General features: G+C 45.1%; 1 protein-coding gene across 1 annotated transcript in view; it reads right to left on the bottom strand.

Annotated features, from left to right (window-relative positions):
* LOC126426927 (uncharacterized) overlaps positions 1 to 24,114 on the bottom strand; it is a 163,063-nt gene extending 138,949 nt beyond the window's left edge. The window contains exons 1-2 of the mRNA XM_050089034.1: positions 23,950 to 24,114; positions 3,927 to 4,088 (exon numbers count right to left, since the gene is read on the bottom strand). Of these exons, the coding sequence (XP_049944991.1) occupies positions 3,927 to 4,088; positions 23,950 to 24,027 (240 nt within the window). The 5' untranslated portion in view covers positions 24,028 to 24,114. The remainder of the gene's footprint in view (positions 1 to 3,926; positions 4,089 to 23,949) is intronic.
* Positions 24,115 to 24,783: the final 669 nt, after the last annotated feature.

The following is a 24,783-nucleotide window of genomic DNA, read 5'->3' as shown; positions in this document are numbered from 1 at the left end:
CATATCCTGCCATCGGATCGCCACATTGCGTACCGGGATTCGTCACTACACACAACAATTTTACAATCTTCAGTCGTCCAATGTTTACGCTCCTTACACCAAGCGAGGCGTCGTTTGGCATCTACCGGCGTGATGTGTGGCTTATGAGCAGCCGCTCGACCATGAAGTCCAAGTTTTCTTACCTCCCTAACCATCATAGTACTTGCTGTGGATCCTGTTGCAGTTTGGAATTCCTGCTTGATGGTCTAGACAGATGTCTGTCTATTAGACATTACGATCACCTTCAACTGTCGCCTGTCTATGTCAATCAACAGACGAGGTCGGCCTGTACGCTTTTGTCCTGTACGTATCCCTTCACGTTTCCACTTCACTATCACATCGGAATCATTGGACCTAGGGATGTTTAGGAGTGTGGAAATCTCGCGTACAGACTTAGGACACAAGTGACACCCAATCACGTGACCACGTTCGAAATCCGCGAGTTCCGCAGACCGCCCCATTCTGCTCTCTTACGATGCCTAATGACTACTGAGATCGCTGATATGGAGTACCTGGCAGTAGGTGGCAGCACAATGCACCTAATATGAAAAACGTATGTTTTTGGGAGTGTCGGGGTACTTTTGATCACTTGGTGCATATCGGTATCAGTTTCGATCTTTCAAATGGAACTTCAGGACTTTGTGCTGGTAATATCTTAGTTCAAGGGACACAAATTCAATTGCGTTTCACTCTTTTAGATCCTAATAGCTGTTTCGGAGAATTTGTAGTACTTACAACATTGACTTTACCTGTTTTCAACATGAAACCTATTGGTGCCTCACATGGAAATTTGTGTTGCCGCCATGTGGGTCTGCTTACAAAAGTGTAAACTGGTGCCGGCCGGGGTGGCCGAGCGGTTCTAGGTGCTACAGTCTGGAAACGCACTACCGCCACGGTCGCAGGTTCGAATCCTACCTCGGGTATGGAAGTGTGTGATGTCCTTAGGTTAGTTAGGTTTATGTAGTTCTAAGTTCTAAGGGACTGATGATCTCAGAAGTTAAGTCCCACAGTGCTCAGAGCCATTTGAACCATTTTGTATACTGGTGCTAATAGTACTTGGCTATATGTGATAGAACAGACGCTTCCACTGGAAAACAAAGCAAGTGGTATCTAACGTTAAAATTTCTGGTCTCGTTTCTGCCTGCCCATTGCAAGGAAGGTGCATGTAAAAAATTACATGGATCTATAAAACAAGGAACAGAGGTATAAAGACAGGTAAGTACGTTTCATGAGTTTCGGTAAAGAGAATTCTTTGAAGGAAGGGCCTTTTGTCCTGATGTCGCATCAGATCCGAGCGGTAGAATTCCACGCGTCTTCTGCAGTCCCTCTAATTAACCGGCTGCTCAAGTGCCGCCCATCACTCAACAGGTGCGTACGACGCAGACAGAATGGAGGCTACACTTCCTCCGTTGCCCTGCGTACCGGTAAGGTATAGAAAGACGTCTTCAGCGTACCATGAGCTGCACTAGAATTGTTTTATTTGTCAAAATCGTTTTTCGGTTTTAAAACACATCACCAGAGGCATTTAGTACAGAGGAACAAACAACTGTGCGTGCATCGAATTCTACAAAATGGTGACTGAACGTATATAGCTCTAATATAAGTTCATTTACATCATGCACTTGTGTAGCAGTGACATGCTGTCAGTCAATACGACAGGATCTGAAATACACTGAAGAGCCAAAGAAACATGTCTAATATCGTGTAGGGTCCCCGTGAGCACGCAGATGTGCGGCAACACGACGTGGCATCGACTCGACAAGTGTCTGAAGTAGTGCTCGAGGGAACTGACACCATGAATCCTTAAGGGCTGTGCATAAATCCGTAAAATTACGAGTGGGTGGAAATCTCTTCTGAACAGTACGTTGCAAGGCAGTCCAGATATTTAGGGAGTTTGGTGGCCAACGCAAGTGTTCCTGGGACCACTCTGCAGCAATTCTGGACGTGTGGGGTGTCGCATTGTCCTGATGGAATTGCCCATGTTCGTAGGAATACACAATTGACATGAGTGGATGCAGGTGGTCATACAGGATGCTTACGTGCGCTTCAGCTGTCAGAGTCGTATCTAGTCGTATAAGGAGTCCCACATGACTTCAACTGCACACGGCCCAGACCATTTCACAGCCTCCACCAGCTTCAACAGTCCCCTGCTGACATACAGGGTCCATGGATTCACGAGGTTGTCTCCATACCCATACACGTCCATCCGCTCGATACAATTTGAAACGGTACTCGTCCGTACAGGTCTCATGTTTCCAGTCATCAACGGTCCACTGTCGGTGTTGACGGGCCAGGCGAGGCGTGAAGGTTTGTGTCGTGTGGTGATCAAGGGCACACGAGTGGGTCTTCGGCTCCGTAAGCCCATATCGATGATGTTTCGTTGAATGGTTCGCATGCTGACACTTGTTGATGGGCCAGCATTAAAATCTGCAGCAAGATACGGAAGGGTTGCACTTCTGTCACGTTGAACGATTCTCTTCAGTCGGCGTTGGTACTGTTCTTGCAGGATCTTTTTCCGGCCGCACCGATCTCGGAGATTTCATGTTTTACCGGATTCCTGATATTCACGGTACACTCGTGAAATTGTCATCAGGGAAAATCCCCACTTCATCGCTACCTCGGATATGCTGTGTACCATCGCTCATGCCCCAACTATAACGCGACCTTCAAACTCACTTAAATCTTGATATCCTGCAAAGCAACAGTAACCGACCTAGGGACCGATGGCCGTAGCACCAACCAGTAACCGACCTAATGACTGCGCCAGACACTTGTTGTCTTATACAGGCGTTGCCGACCGCAGCGCCTATTCTGCCTTTTTACATATCTCTGCATTTGAATACGGAAGCCTATATCAGTTTCTTTGGCGTTTCAGTGTATGTTATGGGAAATATTTCAGATCCTGTGATATTAAATGACAAATGTGTCATTGCTATGTAAGAGCATAATGTAAGTAGACTTATATTACTGCTATATATGTACAGTTATCATTTTGCAGAAATATATGTACATACAATCGTTTGTTCCTGTGTATAAAATGCCACTGGTGATGTGTTATTAACCGGAAAACCGATTTTGGGAAATGAAATAGTTCTAATGGAGCTCATGGTGTATTGAAGACGTCTTTCTATAAACTTTGTTTCGTCTTTATCAGACCTGACGTATATCTTATTTGGCTAAGAAATTACGAGTTCCGCGTTAAGACGGCAAACCACTTCAAGATCAAACCACATAGGTGTTGTAACTACTCCCAAAATAGTAACGGGATTCCGAAGAGTGCAACGTCTTCGTGCAACTGCGATTCTACCAGGATAAATTTCTACAGTTGCATTAAAAAGAAAAGGAAAAAATATCGATATCTATTTCTCTGTAATTAAACTAAACTCTGCCCGAACTGGTCATGAAGCCCCAACGGTACCGACCGGTCGCCGTGTCATCCTCGGCCAACAGGCCTCACTGTAAGCGGATATGCAGGACCATGTGGTCAGCACGCAGCTCTCCAGATTAAGAGACCGGAACCGCTGCTTCTCATTCAAGTACCCCCTCAATTGGCCTCGAAAGGGCCGATTGGACCCCGCTTGCCAACAGCGTTCGACAGACCGGATGGTCACCCATACAAGTGCTAGCCCAGCCCGACAGCGCTTAACTTCGGTGATGTGACGGGAAGCGGTGCTACCACTGCGGCAAGGCCGTTGCCTTCTCTGTAAGTAATTAGCAATGGGAATACGCTAAGTGCCGCTTAGTGAGTGCTTCCCAGTGGGAACGATATTACGACATCGTAAACGGCTTCGGAAGCAGCTGAGGTGCAGAGCTTAGCCTAATAGCCCCTTACATCGGACAACACGCGTGTGCTCCAGAGCTGAGAGACGCTGCCGCCGAGCGCTCACCTCGCAGTCGTCCGCCAGGTAGTCGTAGCTGGCGGTGAACTCCCCCGTGTAGGCCGTCTCGTTGACAGCCTCGTCCAAGATCAGCGACACGTTCACCAGCATCCCCGGGTATTCCCCGTCGTCGCAGGCGCCAAAGTCCACGGTCTTCAGAGCGTACGGGCCCTGCCGGGCACAAACAATACATTGAAAGGGCTCTTCCAGCACTCGTGTCGACACAACGAAACCAAGTGCTGACAAAACAATACGTTGGTGCTTCATCTTCACTAATATACTGGATGATTTCTGCACCATGTACAAGCTCTAGGGATTGACTGAAGAGAGGATACAGATCAGAAAAGGTCTGTCAAAATATCCACGGGTGTACTGCCGGTCTACAGTGTCCAACGGGCACAATATTTCGGCGATCATACATGTCGCCATCACCAGATGAACTGACGGACTGAGCTCCTGTGAGTGTGCCGGCACGGAGATCCGTACACTATGGCTGCTCAGGGGGAACTGGGTTCGGTCGCGGCGGCGGCCGATGTAAATACCCTCCGCCCGCGGCGCGCTCACTCCGCTGTCCGCGCCCCGCGCCACGGTCGCGCGGTGGAACAGATTGCGACGGCGTCTGAGATGACGTCGGTGTGATGGTTCTGTCCGCCGTGTAAGCCATCGAAATTCGCACCAATGACGAACTCATAAACCGTGACTGTGGCTATACTCTTAGCAAGGCTTGGGAACCAGCGATTGGGTTAATCAAGAGTAAATCCAGCAAATGTATAGTTGTGACGACCACGGCGGACAGAACCATCACACCGACGTCATCTCAGACGCCGTCGCAATCTGTTCCACCGCGCGACCGTGGCGCGGGGCGCGGACGGCGGAGTGAGCGCGCCGCGGGCGGAGGGTATTTACATGGGCCGCCGCCGCGACCGAACCCAGTTCCCCCTGAGCAGCCATAGTGTACGGATCTCCGTGCCGGCACGTTCACAGGAGCTCAGTCCGTCAGTTCACCTGATGATGGCGACCTGTATGATCGCCGAAATATTGTGCCCGTTGGACACTGTAGACCGGCAGTACACCCGTGGATATTTTGATTATCAAATACGCCGGAGAAACTCAAGAATCACAGAAAAGGTCTAATTAACTTATGCCCGGAAGTGTATGGTTTCTATGCTAGAGGCCATTTATTCAACTGTACGAGGGTCGTTCAATAAGTAATGCCCTACATTTCTTTTCTCACAACATATTTGTTGTTAAGAGTCAGAATTTGGTGACACTAACAGAGTGATTATAATTAAACTTTCAAAACGCTGTAGAAATAACACCTCTAGTAACAATTACGTCAATTTGCAACGGAATATTACCGGAGAAGGAGCAAAACGTACGTCAGAAGAAAAAAAAATTGTGAAGATTGATCAGTAGATGGCGCTCTATGTGTCAGAATACGTAAATGAAAACACCTTCCATGCGCACGACCCAGTAAAGTTGGTATAAACACGCCGGGTCCACGGCTTTTCCTCCTTCCGCATCTGCAACGTTCGCCGTGACTGTCTCAGTGCAGGATCGCGCTCTGCTCGTAAAGCTGCATTACAAGGACGATGGCTGTGCACACGTCGCTCTGCAGAAGCCACAGCAGTGCAGGAGGAGGCGAGTGGTGGAGTGCAAACGTGTGGTGCACGGAGAACTGCCAGAACGTTGGGCGTACCCGTGAGCACGGCGCGTAAAATCCTACGAAACATTCTTCTTTGCTGTCCATTCAGAATTTCCCATGTGCCCGAGTTGCTTCCTGTTGGCCTGCCAGCAAGAGAGAGACGTTTGCTTTAGAATTTCTTGCTCGCACAGAAGTGGACAATGATTGACCGTGGAAGATTTTGTGGACAGACGAAGCCCACTTTCATCAGACAGGATATGTCAGTACACAGAATTGTCAAATATGGGCAACGGAAAATCCACACGCAAACCAACCAGTACCACTCCGTGCTGAAAAGGTCTCTGTGTGTTGCGGATTTACGGCACCATTTTTCATAGGGCCATATTTTTTGTAAGAGACAGGTGCTTCCGCTCCTGTTACCTGTGCCGTCACTGGTAAGCGCTATCAGTCTGTTTTGCGCAACCACTTCATTCCAGCTCTTCAACAGCGTGGGTGTGTGGATGGGGTCGTTTGTATGCAAGATGGCGCATCTCCGCACACTGAAATTCCAATTAAGCAGCTGCCGAGGTACCATTTCGGAAATGCTAGAATTTTGAGCCGCCATTTCCTTACAGCCTGGCCGTCTCTATCACCTGATCTTGATCCGTGTGATTTCTGGCTGTGCGGCTGTCTGAAAGATGTTGCGTTCAGTGATCCGACTGCAAACTTAAGACACGCATTGCGCAACACATTCTGAACGTCATCCCGGAAACACTTTGAAGAGTTGTGGAACATGCTGTTTCTCGATTTCAACTGAAACGGTGGACAGCATATTGAACACGTTTTGCACCAGTCACAAGGAAATTAATAATCCGATTTCATTATGATTGGTGCTGTTTATGCGGATATTGTCCTCAGGACAATTAAAAACTGATTTTTCCCAAACCATGTGATATGACCTTGCCTTCTACATCTACATCTACATCTACATTGATACTCCGCAAGCCACCCAACGGTGTGTGGCGGAGGGCACTTTACGTGCCACTGTCATTACCTCCCTTTCCTGTTCCAGTCGCGTATGGTTCGCGGGAAGAACGACTGTCTGAAAGCCTCCGTGCGCGCTCTAATCTCTCTAATTTTACATTCGTGATCTCCTCGGGAAGTATAAGTAGGGGGAAGCAATATATTCGATACCTCATCCAGAAACGCACCCTCTCGAAACCTGGCGAGCAAGCTACACCGCGATGCAGAGCGCCTCTCTTGCAGAGTTTGCCACTTGAGTTTATTAAACATCTCCGTAACGCTATCACGGTTACCAAATAACCCAGTGACGAAACGCACCGCTCTTCTTTGGATCTTCTCTATCTCCTCCGTCAACCCGACCTGGTACGGATCCCACACTGATGAGCAATACTCAAGTATAGGTCGAACGAGTGTTTTGTAAGCCACCTCCTTTGTTGATGGACTACATTTTCTAAGCACTCTCCCAATGAATCTCAACCTGGTACCCACCTTACCAACAATTAGTTTTATATGATCATTCCACTTCAAATCGTTCCGTACGCATACTCCCAGATATTTTACAGAAGTAACTGCTACCAGTGTTTGTTTCGCTATCATATAATCATACAATAAAGGATCCTTCTTTCTATGTATTCGCAATACATTACATTTGTCTATGTTAAGGGTCAGTTGCCACTCCCTGCACCAAGTGCCTATCCGCTGCAGATCTTCCTGTATTTCGCTACAATTTTCTAATGCAGCAACTTCTCTGTATACTACAGCATCATCCGCGAAAAGCCGCATGGAACTTCCGACACTATCTACTAAGTCATTTATATATATTGTGAAAAGCAGTGGTCCCATAACACTCCCCTGTGGGACGCCAGAGGTTACTTTAACGTCTGTAGACGTCTCTCCATTGATAACAACATGCTGTGTTCTGTTTGCTAAAAACTCTTCAATCCAGCCACACAGCTGGTGTGATATTCCGTAGGCTCTTACTTTGTTTATCAGGCGACAGTGCGGAACTGTATCGAACGCCTTCCGGAAGTCAAGAAAAATAGCATCTACCTGGGAGCCTGTATCTAATATTTTCTGGGTCTCATGAACAAATAAGGCGAGTTGGGTCTCACACGATCGCTGTTTCCGGAATCCATGTTGATTCCTACATAGTAGATTCTGGGTTTCCAGAAATGACATGATACGCGAGCAAAAAACATGTTCTAAAATTCTACAAGAGATCGACGTAAGAGATATAGGTCTATAGTTTTGCGCATCTGCTCGACGACCCTTCTTGAAGACTGGGACTATCTGTGCTCTTTTCCAATCATTTGGAACCCTCCGTTCCTCTAGAGACTTGCGGTACACGGCTGTTAGAAGGGGGGCAAGTTCTTTCGCGTACTCTGTGTAGAATCGAATTGGTATCCCGTCAGGTCCAGTGGACTTTCCTCTATTGAGTGATTCCAGTTGCTTTTCTATTCCTTGGACACTTATTTCGATGTCAGCCATTTTTTCGTTTGTGCGAGGATTTAGAGAAGGAACTGCAGTGCGGTCTTCCTCTGTGAAACAGCTTTGGAAAAAGGTGTTTAGTATTTCAGCTTTACGCGTGTCATCCTCAATGCCATCATCATCCCGTAGTGTCTGGATATGCTGTTTCGAGCCACTTACTGATTTAACGTAAGACCAGAACTTCCTAGGATTTTCTGTCAAGTCGGTACATAGAATTTTACTTTCGAATTCAATGAACGCTTCACGCATAGCCCTCCTTACGCTAACTTTGACATCGTTTAGCTTCAGTTTGTCTGAGAGGTTTTGGCTGCGTTTAAACTTGGAGTGGAGCTCTCTTTGCTTTCGCAGTAGTTTCCTAACTTTGTTGTTGTACCACGGTGGGTTTTTCCCGTCCCTCACAGTTTTACTCGGCACGTACCTGTCTAAAACGCATTTTACGATTGCCTTGAACTTTTTCCATAAACACTCAACATTGTCAGTGTCGGAACAGAAATTTTCGTTTTGATCTGTTAGGTAGTCTGAAATCTGCCTTCTATTACTCTTGCTAAACAGATAAACCTTCCTCCCTTTTTTTATATTCCTATTAACTTCCATATTCAGGGATGCTGCAACGGCCTTATGATCACTGATTCCCTGTTCTGTACATACAGATTCGAAAAGTTCGGGTCTGTTTGTTATCAGTAGGTCCAAGATGTTATCTCCACGAGTCGGTTCTCTGTTTAATTGCTCGAGGTAATTTTCGGATAGTGCACTCAGTATAATGTCACTCGATGCTCTGTCCCTACCACCCGTCCTAAACATCTGAGTGTCCCAGTCTATATCTGGTAAATTGAAATCTCCACCTAAGACTATAACATGCTGAGAAAATTTATGTGAAATGTATTCCAAATTTTCTCTCAGTTGTTCTGCCACTAATGCTGCTGAGTCGGGAGGTCGGTAAAAGGAGCCAATTATTAACCTAGTTCGGTTGTTTAGTGTAACCTCCACCCATAATAATTCACAGGAACTATCCACTTCTACTTCACTACAGGATAAACTACTACTAACAGCGATGAACACTCCACCACCGGTTGCATGCAATCTATCCTTTCTAAACACCGTGTGTACCTTTGTAAAAATTTCGGCAGAATTTATCTCTGGCTTAAGCCAGCTTTCTGTACCTATAACGATTTCAGCTTCGGTGCTTTCAATCAGCGCTTGAAGTTCCGGTACTTTACCAACGCAGCTTCGACAGTTGACAATTACAATACCGATTGCTGCTTGGTCCCCGCATGTCCTGACTTTGCCCCGCACCCGTTGAGGCTGTTGCCCTTTCTGTACTTGCCCAAGGCCATCTAACCTAAAAAACCGCCCAGCCCACGCCACACAACCCCTGCTACCCGTGTAGCCGCTTGTTGCGTGTAGTGGACTCCTGACCTATCCAGCGGAACCCGAAACCCCACCACCCTATGGCGCAAGTCAAGGAATCTGCAGCCCACACGGTCGCAGAACCGTCTCAGCCTCTGATTCAGACCCTCCACTCGGCTCTGTACCAAAGGTCCGCAGTCAGTCCTGTCGACGATGCTGCAGATGGTGAGCTCTGCTTTCATCCCGCTAGCGAGACTGGCAGTCTTCACCAAATCAGATAGCCGCCGGAAGCCAGAGAGGATTTCCTCCGATCCATAGCGACACACATCATTGGTGCCGACATGAGCGACCACCTGCAGATGGGTGCACCCTGTACCCTTCATGGCATCCGGAAGGACCCTTTCCACATCTGGAATGACTCCCCCCGGTATGCACACGGAGTGCACATTGGTTTTCCTACCCTCTCTTGCTGCCATTTCCCTAAGGGGCCCCATTACGCGCCTGACGTTGGAGCTCCCAACTACCAGTAAGCCCACCCTCTGCGACTGCCCGGATCTTGCAGACTGAGGGGCAACCTCTAGGGCCAGCCGTAGGCCATCCTAGAAAATGGCCTCACGGGTAGTGACGTCTCCTAATCAGGGTAAACCAACATATAGGCTTGTTCACAAGTTAGAAGCAGAGAAGAAACATTGGCAATGTACATTTCTAATACAAATACCATAGAGGCCTATATCTTCCCTGACGAAAGTCGAAATATCTGTTAGCACACCTTATTCCATTTGGCATGAACACATATTCTCTATAAGCAAGTCTAAATTGTTCCAACAACTCTTCCAAATTGGGTTTATAATACCAGAGTTCTTCCAGTACAATTACTGCTGCAGAATAATTAATTTTATTTCCATAGAACGTAATCGCCAACTCGTCGATGCGTTGCTCCGTAGTAGGGACGAGGAATGCAAGGCGGAGATCATCAGGATAATTCCTTATGTGCTCCCAGTTTGCATAGAAAAACGCCAACGCAGACATAGACTGTAATAAAATAAACTTTATTCAGAACGTGACCGTTCCTTTACGCTTACAAAAGGTCATATATACACGGTTCCGTACATTAAATGTAACATATTTAACTTCACTCTGGACAATATCATTTTTTTCAGGTTCATCACCAGCAACCTGAACACCTATATAATATGGATTAGTTCCTTGAAACATTTTATTTTTACATTTACACTGGTTTTCAAGATCAACCCATGACTTTACTTTACTAATGTCTGCACTACTCTCCGGTTTACTATACGTCACAAATTTGAATGCAAGACGCCTACTATACTTCCTCCACGGTACACCCGCGGATTTATCAGGTTTCAGACTAAAGGCACCAAGCTTATTACTACATGCAATCCTCACCCTTTCTAGGGCTCCTTGATCTTCAAATATTTTTTTGTTAGCTCTCTCGTCTAATGTTAGTCTTTCTATCCTTACATTTACTCTATAGATATATGTTACAACTTTATTAATAATAACACCAGCATATTTATTAGCAAAAAACTTGAATTCATCAGATATGTCATAGTGCTTCAATGTTGACAGGTTCTTTGCACTCTGCTGTCGATTTGCTTTCGATTTGGAATATTGTGGAATATTATGTGGCAGAGGAGTTATTTGCCAAAGGTAATAGTACTCATCTGCATGCATATATTAAACTGGCTGAAGGGAAGCTATTGAGCGATGTTAGGTTGGTATTTATGTTTGGTAGTATTAACGGTGTTTTTGATGTGCAAAAGTGCCGTAGTCGGAAAACAGCATTAGCGTATATTACTAAAGCCGATGCAGATCCAATTTGTAATGTAAATGAATCGGCTTTGTCATTTAATGTCCGTTTACGTAGATGGGCAGAACGTACACAGGTTATAGATTATACAGATCCGTTTTTAGTTAACAACTGGTCCCGAGTAAGATTTATAGAAAAGTATTTTGAAACGTTCCAGGCAAAGAAGTGCGTGGTTCGTGGATTTACTGAGTGTCATTTGAAGTATAATGGCTGGGCGGGTCGCGTTGTCCAATGGTATAATGCGGCCTTTCGGTCCAAGGCGGTAAGAAAGAAACAATTATATTTGTATGGCGATACCAATATTGGCAAGTCTACTTTAGTGGAAAAAGTGATTTCCCGTAAACAGCACGTGTATATGCCATATTGCTCCGAATTCGGATTTGGTGTCGTACATGCCGATTGTCATATCCTCCATTGTATGAATGTGAAACAGGAGATGGCGTCGGACAGTTCGGACATGGACGAGGAGACGCAGGCCATATATGTATCGTCGGATGAAGATGAGGACCCGGTATCGCCGTGCGCGAACGAGGCGTTGGATACGCCGCCGTCGCCCAATGCTTAGTAGACCGTATTTCTCCCGTATGTGTAAATGGCGTACAGAGTACACGCAGTCGGATGGCGTTAGATTTGAGTATGGGAAGATGGGTAGTCAGGAGAAGTGTGATGAGAGTGCAAAGAACCTGTCAACATTGAAGCACTATGACATATCTGATGAATTCAAGTTTTTTGCTAATAAATATGCTGGTGTTATTATTAATAAAGTTGTAACATATATCTATAGAGTAAATGTAAGGATAGAAAGACTAACATTAGACGAGAGAGCTAACAAAAAAATATTTGAAGATCAAGGAGCCCTAGAAAGGGTGAGGATTGCATGTAGTAATAAGCTTGGTGCCTTTAGTCTGAAACCTGATAAATCCGCGGGTGTACCGTGGAGGAAGTATAGTAGGCGTCTTGCATTCAAATTTGTGACGTATAGTAAACCGGAGAGTAGTGCAGACATTAGTAAAGTAAAGTCATGGGTTGATCTTGAAAACCAGTGTAAATGTAAAAATAAAATGTTTCAAGGAACTAATCCATATTATATAGGTGTTCAGGTTGCTGGTGATGAACCTGAAAAAAATGATATTGTCCAGAGTGAAGTTAAATATGTTACATTTAATGTACGGAACCGTGTATATATGACCTTTTGTAAGCGTAAAGGAACGGTCACGTTCTGAATAAAGTTTATTTTATTACAGTCTATGTCTGCGTTGGCGTTTTTCTATGCAAACTGGGAGCACATAAGGAATTATCCTGATGATCTCCGCCTTGCATTCCTCGTCCCTACTACGGAGCAACGCATCGACGAGTTGGCGATTACGTTCTATGGAAATAAAATTAATTATTCTGCAGCAGTAATTGTACTGGAAGAACTCTGGTATTATAAACCCAATTTGGAAGAGTTGTTGGAACAATTTAGACTTGCTTATAGAGAATATGTGTTCATGCCAAATGGAATAAGGTGTGCTAACAGATATTTCGACTTTCGTCAGGGAAGATATAGGCCTCTATGGTATTTGTATTAGAACCTCTATAAATAAAACCTCAGAGTCCTTCTCAGACACACAGCCGTAGGCCATCCTAGAAAATGGCCTCACGGGTAGTGAGGTCTCCTAATCAGGGTAAACCAACATATAGGCTTGTTCACAAGTTAGAAGCAGAGAAGAAACGTTGGCAATGTACATGTAAATACGAGTTCTGCTTGCATTATCGTTGGCAATTGTTGGCGAGGCTATATTACGTCCTCGATATTTCAGGATGGCGTACAACCTCCGTCCCGCTCTGGGATACAGAAGAGATGTGTATGAAGCTGCAACCAGTGGTCTACAATCATCCCAAGCCAGCGAATATAACAGTTCTAATAGTCCAGAGGACGATAGGAGTTCGTCGCAGACTTCACAACATCAATTTGACGACGGATGGGAGGTGCCGTTGTCGCGCTTGCCAGCGCACCTACTCGGAGCTCCAGGGCCATCCACTGCGAGTGCTCCCCCTATTCGGGCCCCAGTAGAAAGTGACGCGAGCCCATGGGCTTACGTAATTAACAGTATGACACCTATACACCCATGCACATTGGGCAGTACAGTTTGTTTGACGTCAAACGTACACCTTAGGCTTTGTTGTATGATTCATTTGTAGTCAACCTCTATTAAACAATGACTCTTACAGCGCCATCTATTGCTACATTCTGTAACTATTTATTTTTCTTCTACGATAGATTTTCCCCCTTCTCCGTTAATATTCCGTTGCAATTTGATTTTATTTTGACCAGTGGCGTTATTTCTGCAGCGGTTTGAAAGTTTAACTTTAATTATAGTCACCCTGTACATGAACTTGTTTTGTCCAAGTCCTACTTTTCTACATAATCTCCATCACGTTCTATGGCTGCACGCCATCGTTGTGGAAGAGCATGTATTCCCTGCTATTAAAAGCTATTAAAATACACGGTCGTCTGACGCACCGTGTATTGGGGGGGGGGGGGGGAGGAGGGGCAACTTTATGGTACGGACACGGCAGTCGCCTTACACAGTGTTAGTCACATTTTCCTCCAAGTCTGGTGTCCAAACATTTGGGGTACGTGCTTCATGATTTCTAGCTTCCTGAAACGACCCCGTGTCAGACAAACGGCGAAACACTGTTGCAAACATTGAGAGCTGTGCCAGAATGAGATTTTCACTCTGCAGCGGAGTGTGCGCTGATATGAAACTTCCTGGCAGATTAAAACTGTGTGCCGAACCGAGACTCGAACTCGGGACCTTTGCCTTTCGCGGGCAAGTGCTCTATCTATGGAGCTACCCAAGCACGACTCACGCCCCGTCCTCACAGCTTTATTTCAGCCAGTTTCATTGAGAGCTGTGGTTGTTGGCGGGAACAGATCTGATACAACGTTACTTCCAGCAACCCTTTGCTATTTGCCTTTCCGTAAGTAAGCACCATGTCGGCAAGTTCTCGATTCGAATATGGGGGGATTGTGTATAACGCTGCATCACGTCCACTACAAGGTGAATCAGCGAGAGAAGTGAATCGGACACAACGTTACCAATTACTGTGGCTTGAGAGGGCGCTAGGGCATGACATACGAGGACCAGTACCACCCTCTAGGAGGAAACCATGCATTCTCTGTAACAAAATAAGTGACCTCTAGCATGGAAACCATGCCTTTCCGTAAATAAGTCCGTTAGACTATTTTTGTTCCGTATCCTCTCATCGATCGAACGCTAGAGTTTGCACATGGTGGTAAAAATCACCCTATATAAAGGAGAAACGTTATTTAACATTGTTCCCAAAAATCTCTAATAGTTTACCTCAAAGTTTTACACAAGGCTCTTATAAGCGATTGAAAGAACATAAGCTACACATTTTCTTAAACAACAATGCACATATTTTTCTGTTAAAACCGAGTCCGAGAAAAACAGTGCTGTTCTGTGTTATGAAAAGTGTGACTTCGACTCCTTTCTCACAGATGGCTTCTGTTACGGTAGCAGAACGTTTAAACCATTATACAAAATTTTTATCCCTCATATATCGTTTCTCAGGGAATATAATTTTAAGCAATATATGTCTACCGAACAAAGTGCTCTTTTGTTTTCTTCCTCGAAGTCGGTTTTCACAAAAACTTGTATGATCAGAAATTTTTATTTCTACCTTATAGGCTTATGCTGTGTGAATGATCCTAAACTTTGTAATGCCATTTCTCCGTGGATTAAGACTGCGATGTAATGTCACTGAAGATGCTCCCCTCACATATCAAGCAGCTGCTGAGGTCTCTCTTGTACCCCAGATACCAATCATCGTAACCGATCTATCCTTTCATTTTACGTCAATCAACATTTATTTTGCAATAACAGAGAATGCTCACGGTCTGTCATACAAGTACGTTGGAACGGATCTACGATCAGAGTGTTTGCACCGTCGTGAACTGTATTTACCGTTTCACTGACACTTGGCACACAGTAGCACAGAAACTAAAATTGTACTCTGTAGTACCAGGGCATAGGCTACAACAACTATTGTACAAACAACAGTACATGAGTGTACAGGGTGAAGCGAAATTCGCGCACTCTGGCTTCGCAGCCCACCACATGTGCAGTAACGACCTCTGTCAACTCACACATCCAGCGCTGTACGGGTGGTGCTTCCGGAGGCGAACCACGGCCGAGTTCTACCGGCGGTGCCTGAAAGGCGCTCTCGACGCACCGGCAGACGACCAGCAGTACCTGCCGCGACTGAGGAGAACCGAGGCGAAACTCCTTCAAGTAAAGAAACAACAAATGAGAGGCGTCCTCAGCAGAAGCAAGGCGTATGGCGAGGTGGATCAAGAGCCACTCACCGTGCACCGCCTACAGGGTGTCCAGAAAAGGACTCCCTGATTTCAAAATTAGGTATCTCGAAAACAAAGATTGATAGAGGAATACAATAAACGGTATGTTTATTGTGAAAGCTGTAATAAGTTTATACAGCAGTTTGAAATAATAGTTACAAAAGCTGCTAACAGATGGCGCTGTACGCTATACAGCTCATATCAGCATACATAAGTCAAATAATCGTATGAAAACAATCTTTGCAAACAATCACATCACAATGTTTTCAAAATGTTCACCATTGGCACTACAGAGGTGACGCAAACGAAGAATGAAATTCGCCATCACATTTCGTAGTGTCTCAACCGAAATGGATTCACATGCCACAGAGATCGCCGATTCGAGCTCGTCCAGCGTGGCGGGATGCTTCGGGTAGACCGTGTCTTTCACTGTGCCCCACAAAAAAAGTCACAGGGAGTCAAATCCGGCGAATATGGAGGCCAATCCATGCCTGCAGCAGTAAATTTGGGATATTCCAAAGCAATGACTCGATTCCCGAAGCATTCCCCAAGAAAGCGAAACACTTGTTCGGTCCGATGTGGTCGGGCTCCATCTTGCATAAACCATTCAGTACCTGGTCGATCCCCTAACGCTTGCTGTGTGGCGACAAATTGTTCCAAAATTGCAACGTAACGTGCACCAGGGCCAGTAATGCCTCTGCTGCATACTGCAGCCCACACAGTAACTTTAGGAGAATACACGGGTTTCGCTTCACACCAATATGGCTTTTCGGAATCCCAAAATTGCCAGTTCTGCTTATTCACGTATCCATTCATCTGTAAACCAGATGCAGCCCAACATCAAATCCTTCACTATCAATCATTGTGAGCATCTGATTAGCAAAGGCAACCCTTTGTTGCACAGCTCGTACGGGTATGGCCTGGTGCGTTTGAATTTTGAATGGAAACATGTGTAGGCTCTTTCTCAGTATTTTCTGCGTGCTGGAACGCTTCAAACCAGTCTCAGATGCAATTCTACGGACGGATGACATTGGATTTCGCTGAATAATTCCAGAAACTGTGGCGATATTTTCAGGCGTAACTGCGGTTTGCTTGCGGCCAACATGCCCCTCTAGATCATCAGTTACACTGCCTGTTCCTTGAAATTTTGCGAAGAGCGTACGAATGGTTTTCGCATCGGATCCTTTTGGAACATTAAATCGTGCTTGAGATCTTTGCCTTGTTGCTGTACTCGTACGGAGTACATTGAAAAAGTTCAGAGAAGGGCAGCACGTTTTGATTTATCGCGAAATATGAGACAGAGTGTCACTGAAATGATGCTGGATTTAGGCTGGACATCATTAAAGCACAAGTGTTTTACGTTGTGGAGCAATCTTCTCACGAAATTTAAATCACCAACTTTCTCCTCCGAATGCGAAAATATTTTGTTGACGTCGACCTACGTAAAGAGAAACGATCCCCATGATAAAATGAGCTCGTACGGAAGGATATAGGTATTCACCGTTTCCGCGCGCTATACGAGATTGGAATAATAGAGAATTGTGAAGGTGATTCGATGAATCCTATGCCATGCACTTAAATGTTATTTACAGAGTATCCGTGTAGTTGTAGACGAAGATGAGGTCTGACTTTTTCTTCGCATGTGTCGACAGCCTGCAGTTGAAAGCGTCGCGGAGCTCGAGGGCAATATCGCAGGGGTCCACGCTTCTCCACTATTACTGAGGAACGCTGTAGGCACCTCTGGGCCACATTTGAAACTTATGCGTTTCAGTCGGAGACAGTTACGGGGTTTCGTAAAAGCGGTCCTTTAATTCTGTTGCGCAGTGTAGTGCTTGAATGCGTTTTGCGAAGACGGTCTTCAACAGCTAGTTGTACAACCCAGCCGCACGGTGTGGCCGCGCGGTTTGAAGCACCATGTCACGGATTGCGGAGCCCCTCCTGCCGGAGGTTCGAGTCCTCTCTCTTGTTCTTAGCATAAGTTAGTTTAAGTAGTGTGTAGTGTCTTGAAAGGAGGGTATAAGATGAACATCAACAAAAGCAAAACGAGGATAATGGAACGTAGTCGAATTAAGTCGGCTGATGCTGAGGGAATTAGATTAGGAAATGAGACAATTAAAGTAGTAAAGGAGTTTTGCTATTTGGGGAGAAAAATAACTGATGATGGTCGAAGTAGAGAGGATATAAAATGTAGACTGGCAATGGCAAGGAAAGCGTTTCTGAAAAAGAGAAATTTGTTAACATCGAGTATTGATGTAAGTGTCAGGAAGTCGTTTCTGAAACTATTTGTATGGAGTGTAACCATGTATCGAAGTGAAACGTGGACGATAAATAGCTTAGACAAGAAGAGAATAGAAGCTTTCGAGATGTGGTGCTACAGAAGAATGCTGAAGATGATAACTAATGAAGAGGTATTGAATAGAATTGGGGCGAAGAGGAGCTTGTGGCACAACTTGACTAGAAGAAGGGAGTAGGACATGTTCTGAGACATCGAGGGATGACCAATTTACTATTGGAGAGCCACGTGGAGGGTAAAAATCGTAGAGGGAGACCAAGAGATGAATACACAAGCAGATTCAGAAGGATGTAGGCTGCAGTAGGTACTGGGAGATGAAGAAGGTTGCACAGGATAGAGTAGCACGGAGAGCTGCATCAAACCAGTCTGAGGACTGAAGACCACAACAACAACAACAAGTCTAGGGACCAATGACCTCAGCAGTTTGGTCCCTTAGGAATTCACACATTTCTACAACCTACACGCAATGAAATTAATTTAGACCTTGCAGTTACAGGCAGGCCTCTGCTTAACGACAGTGTAAGTATAGAAATAGAGATTAGTGATAATGATGTCAAAATAGCTTCGATTGTTATCGAAGTTCGTAAACTCAACAGAAAGACTGGGCTACAAATTATGCTGGACCAGGTAAGCGGCAATTAGCTCCCTACTTAAATATCGCGCAGAGAAGGCATTTATTGCGTTTTTCCGCTTGTATACTTTAGATACTAACAGAATCTCTTTGGATTTTCTGCCAGGTTTCGATACAAAGTTCTATTGTGGAAACTACTGTAAGCATCTCGCATTGAAGTGCGCGCTAAATTTCGAGTTTCTGTAATAGATTGTCAGTCTTGTAGATAAATTTGACACGCTTTTCTCGTTGTTTCTGACACAATATTGTGCACTGTTTAGCGTATAAAGTCGTTTGTTAATTAATTTGGTACAAATCTCTCAATTGCTGTCGATATTATTTCTTTAAGTGCAACCCACAGCTGGTCTACACTTACGTTGTTATTTTGGAAGGAGAGGAGATTGTCTCTCAGCAAAGCGTAAGTGAATTTTTATCTGCTTTTTTGAATAAATGTATATTTATTTTTGGAGGATTCGGGCGTTACAGTATTCAATTTCACTACGACCGCCCTGTGTTCGCTAATCCCTGTATCCGTTCTGCAGCTCGTCATTAACTCAGGATTATTTGTTGCCAAGAGGTCGAGTGCGTCTTTACAACAGTTTACTATTCGAGTGGGCACGTGAACTAATTACACGAAATAATTTTCAGAGAATGCGTTTAGCACAATTTCGGATGATGTTTTATGCATACCTCCGTATTTAAATATGTATTTTCGCCGACATATCGAGGGTAAATTGCAGCCACCACCAACTATAATTGTACGCGCCGGATACGTGTTAGAAATTAAACTCAAGTTTTCTTTCAACCTTTCAGCAATCGAATCATCTGAATTGAGAGGTCGGTAAAAGGATCCAACTGTCATTTTATTCCGCTTGTCAGGATTGACCTCTACCCATACTAACTCACAGGAAGTATCTATTTCAGTTTGTACACAAGATAAACTGCTTCTAACAGTAACGAACACGCCGTCACCGAAGGTATTTATCCTATCGTTTCTGAACATCGTTAGGTCCTGCTAAAAAATTTCGGATGAACTTATCTCCGACTTTACTCAACTGTCAGTGCCTATAACGATTTCAGCAGTTTTCTATTAGCGCCTTCATCTCTGTTACTTTCCCAACACATCCACGTCAATTTACAACTGTTATAGCGATGGTTCCTAGTAGATATCCAGCTATTAGCAAGACACAGTTACTCTACATGAAACGTTTATTGATACGTATACTACATTTAAGCGTCAAAGAAACTGGTATAGATATGTGTATTGGAATATAGATATATGTAAACAAGCAGAATATGCACTGCGGTCGGCAACCCCTATGTAAGACAAGTGTCTGGCGCAGTTGTTAGGTCGGTTTCTGCTGCTACAACGGTAGGTTATCAAGGTTTAAGTGAGTTTGAACGTGGTGTTATAGTCGTCGCACGAGCGATGGGACACAGCATCTCGAGGTAGCGACGAAGTGGGAATTTCCCCGTACGACCATTTCACGAGTGTACCGTGAATATCAGGAATCCGGTACAATATCAAATCTCCGAAATGGATGCGGTCGAAAAATGATCCTGCAAGAACGGGACCGAACACTACTGAAGAAGTGTTCAACGTGCCAGATGTATAGCTCTTTTGCAGATTGCTGCAGATTTCAATGCTGGGCAATCAACAAGTGTCTGCGTGTGAACCATTCAACGAAACATCGTCTATATGGGCTTTCGGAGCAGAAATCCCCCCTTGTGTACCCTTGATTACTGCACAACACCAAGCTTTACGACTAGCCTGCTCTATTGCTTAGTGTTTTTAGTAATTGCTTACTGTGTGACTCTTTGACGTAGGTTCGAGCAACTGAAAGAAAGACAAATGTTCAGCTTCAACTAATATGGCTCGGTCTCCTTAATTTTTAGAAAACGAACCTATCTGAGGAACGAACGGAAACATACGACCCATTATACTCCGTCCACGTTTCTGTAACAGTCAGCTTAACATCTGCTCACGTGAAATCGAAATGGCGGTGCTCAGTTCGACTACACTTGAATACCATTTGCTGTCTTTACGGATATCTCATTCTAGCTTCTCTACGGAATTCCGTTGCTGCTACGATGAGAGGCACTGACGAAACGACTCCCTTTCGGATTTGGAAATGTTGCGTGCATTATGGCAGTGCAACATTCGGGAGTTACGAAATGCTGATGAAAATCTTTATTACAATGCGAGGTGCTTCCCTAAGGAGGCAGACAAATAGGCACCTCAGACAGACGCCGACTCGCGTCCATAGTATAGTTCTCAATCGATCTCACCCCTTCTTCTCTCATTTAATGCCGTGTCTGGTACCAGTCACACTTCCGATTGCAGCAATTAAGGGTTACCTGTTTTTGACCGGCCTGCACGGATGAACAAGTGATTCCATGACGTGTATGATACCCCAATCATTTTTTTGTAAGTTCAAAACACAGAACCACGCGGCTGCTACGGTCGCAGGTTCGAATCCTACCTCGGACATCGATGTGTGTGATGTCCTTAGGTTAGTTAGGACTACGTAGTTCTAAGTCTAGGGGACTGATAACCTCAGATGTTAAGTCCCATAGTGCTTAGCGCCATTTTTGCAGACCACAGGGAAGTTTGCACGCAAAACTATTTTTCCGGGGAGGGGCGCAAATTGGAAAGCTAATTTTACCTACGGTGACTTTTTACGTTATAATATAAATACAGTCTCGATTAAACCTTTCAGTAGATCGGTCAGGTCGACAAGATTTGACTCTCTGTTTTCATTCGCATTAAATGATCCGTGAACGTGTTAATAGCACAAACTAGATGAATATTTGTTTAATTTACAGCAGTGTTACTGAAGTATCAATCTCACTTAGTACTCCCTTCGCTGTGCCTTTTTATACAATTTTTCCGGGACTGGCTGGTTAGTGCGCGTTACCACTTACATGAGTCGGCACCTTCGACGTTTACTATTAATTTATCTAGCCTTATCCTTTATTTAGGTCCTACCTTTCCCTAGTAAGATTGTAATTTAATTATTTGATGTAGCCTACCTAGACAGCAGAAACACGAAATAAGATCATGGGGGGGGGGGGGGGGGGTAGTCTTGTTTATTTGTTTGTTATATCGAATTGATGGACAAGAATTCTGTCCAGTCTCGTGCTTAGGAATAACGAGTGATCAAACGCCGATCGCTGTGACTTAGAATTTCAGATATATTTACTTGAAAACGACTTTTTTGCCGGCTTTCGAAGAGAGGCATCTTTACAACTCGTTAAATAAATTTGTCTTGCTTAGAAGTTATTATGGCGTGGATTGGATGCTTAATGACATTTCTGTTTTTAAAAATTGAAATTACGAACTAAATGATTCGCATCACTCGCATTAATTCCAGTGATTGGAGATGCTATGGTGATCTTCTTTGTATCTGCAGTACAGTTGAAGTAAGGATACAGGATAGTGAAGCGCTGGTTTACCGCACTTCCTTCTTCACTGATAACACACCCACACTATAACAAACAAATTGGATCGAAAGTTGTCTTACTAGTTGTTCGATGAATAATCGCTAGTTAAGCGAGCGAATGTCTTCACTTTTTATGTGGTTGGAGATGCTTACTTTGACATGATTGGACAGGGGCTTTGAGATCATGCTCGTATTTATAGGTCTATTCCACTCCAAGTGACAGTTCCTGCTGAATTCAGTCACTATTTTTTTCTACACGAAAGGTATCAATTTAATTTATACAAGTTTTCGAACAAAGGTTCGAAAGACCTTGAGTCTATTATTTCCTGTTCGGAAATGGCCCAGATGCAGACTTGTATGTCTAAGTATGGCACTGAGACTCGAGACAGGAAGATAGTTATCTGAAACGTATCCTAAGATTATTTATTTATTTCCAACTACAGGGAAAACCTTGCGTGAATACAGATTTAGTGATGAAACTGTCCACCATTTACTCTGCTTCACAAGAGTTTTAGCCTCATTTAGGTTGGTGAATCTGCTGTTGTTCATCAACTTCTTTACCCCTGAAACTCTTTTCACTTTCAGTCATAATCAAGATTGAATAATATTAAGAAAGTACACTGGAGCACCTAAGAAACTGTTGTAGGCATGCGTATTCGAATACAGAGATTTGTAAGCAGGCAGAATACGGCGCTGCGGTCGCTGCGAAAACAAGTGTCTGGCGCGGTTGTTAGATGGGTTACTGCTGCTACAGTGGCAGGCTATGAAGATTTAAGTGAGTTTGAACGTGACGTTGTAGTCGGCGCACGTGCGATGGGACACAGCGCCTCAGAGACAACGATGAAGTCGGGATTTTCCCGTATGACCATTTCACGAGTGTACAGTGAATATCGGAATTGCAGTAAAACATCTAAACTCCACCATTGTTGTGGCCAGGAAAAGATGCTGCAGGAATGGGACCAAAGATGACTGAAGAGAATCGATCAACGTGACAGAAGTATAACCCTTCCGCAAAATGCTGCAGATTTCAGTGCTGGGCCGTCAACGTCATCGTGTGAACCATTGAACGAAACATCGTGTACCCTCGATGGCTGCACGACACAAAGCTTTACACCTTGCCTGGGGCCATCATCACCGAGACTGGACTGTTGATGAGTGGAAACATGCTGAGAGGTTGGAAGTGTCTCGTTTCAAATTGTATCGAGTGGATGGACGTGCACAGGTATGGAGACAACCTCAAGACTCTGTGGGCCCTGCATGTCAGCAGGGGACTGTTCAAGCTGGTGGAGGCTCTGTAATTGTGTGGGCTGTGTGCAGCTGGAGTGATATTGGACCCCTGACCCGTGACAAGTACGTAAGTATCCTATCTGATCACCTGCATCCATTCACGCCCATTGTGCATTCCGACCGACTTGAGCAATTCCAGCAGGACAATGCGACACCCCATACATCCAGCATTCCTACAGTGTATCTGCAGGAACACTCTTCTGAATTTAAACACTTCCGCTGGCCACCAAACTCCCCAGACATGATCATTATCGAGCGTATCTGGGATATCTTGCAATGTGCTATTCGGGAGAGATCTCCACCCCCTCGTACTGTTACGTATTTATGGACAGCCCCGCAGGATTCGTGGTGTCAGTTCCCTCCAGCACTACTTCAGACGCTAATAGAGTCCATGCCACGTCGTGTTGCAACACTTCTGTGTGCTGGTAGGAGCCGCGCACGATATTAGGCAGGTGTATCAGTTTCTTCGGCTTTCCATTGTACTCAGTTTAAGCCCAAACTTTTTCGGGGGGTGGGGGGGAGGGTGGGGGAGGGTGCGTCCCCAACTTCCTCCCACCTGCATGTGGGACTGATCACAGTTGGGAAAAGCTCCAGTAGTGGTAGTCACGTAGAACCGCAATGATGAGCCGTAAGAGGGGGAGGTCGTGTGAAATTCCACGGGGAAAAATACCGTCGTTTGAGCGGTTGACGCAGAGAAGAAGCAGGGCGGGTACTCACGGCGAGGGCGATGTTGGCGCTGGTGATGCCCGCCACCGACGCCGCCGCCGCCAACATCAGCAGCGCTCCGGGCCCCATGCTTGGAGCCGGCGCGTCTCTCTGCCTCTCTACGCCTGCCTCTGCCTCCGCCTCCACCTCCGTTCTGCGCTGTCCCGGTCGCAGAGCTGCGACCCTGCACTGTCTGTCGCCCCCGGCTGTCCTGCTCTTTTGTAATTGCGTCGCCAGATGCCACAAAGCGGTCCCTGCGAACTGCGCGCTTGTCCACCGCCGATACCATCTCTCCCCCACTCCTCGTCCGTCGTATGTGTGCGACCCTGTCCTTCTGCTCTTCCTGTTTTGCAGCTTGTGTCAGCTGTTGGAGTGTAATTCGCCGCTGCCAGGTTAGCGTGGTTTGCTAGCGAAATGGAATTCCTCATTTCATTTCCCAACGACCTTCTCTCCTTTTTTTCTCTAATTTGCGAAGTTTGAATTGTCTACTACTCTTCCTTGTCAGGTCAGATGAATGCTTTGACTCCAGAAGCATTACTATCGACACACAAGCCTGTAAATCTGGTACTGTGGTATCAGACATTTCCTTTAGGAAAAATTTTTGTTTTTCTGATTACGATTACAATTGCATACATTATTATACCGCTATCCCAGAACACTGTACCACTTCCAGGTTCTCTACGTAGTGGACTCCAGTGGCAACAAAAAATTTCATTTTCAATATTTCACACAATTATTCGCCGTATGTAGAAATTTAAAATTTTGTCATAATCTACTCATTAAGATTTGACAGAAGTGATGTTATAGCGGCATGCACATAAACAGATGTCGATAGGATCGCATACA

The sequence above is a fragment of the Schistocerca serialis genome, chromosome 11 (assembly GCF_023864345.2).
Source record: "Schistocerca serialis cubense isolate TAMUIC-IGC-003099 chromosome 11, iqSchSeri2.2, whole genome shotgun sequence".
Lineage (NCBI taxonomy): Eukaryota > Metazoa > Arthropoda > Insecta > Orthoptera > Acrididae > Schistocerca > Schistocerca serialis.
Note: the sequence above shows the minus strand (reverse complement) of the source record. Positions and strands in the feature narration are given on the sequence as shown.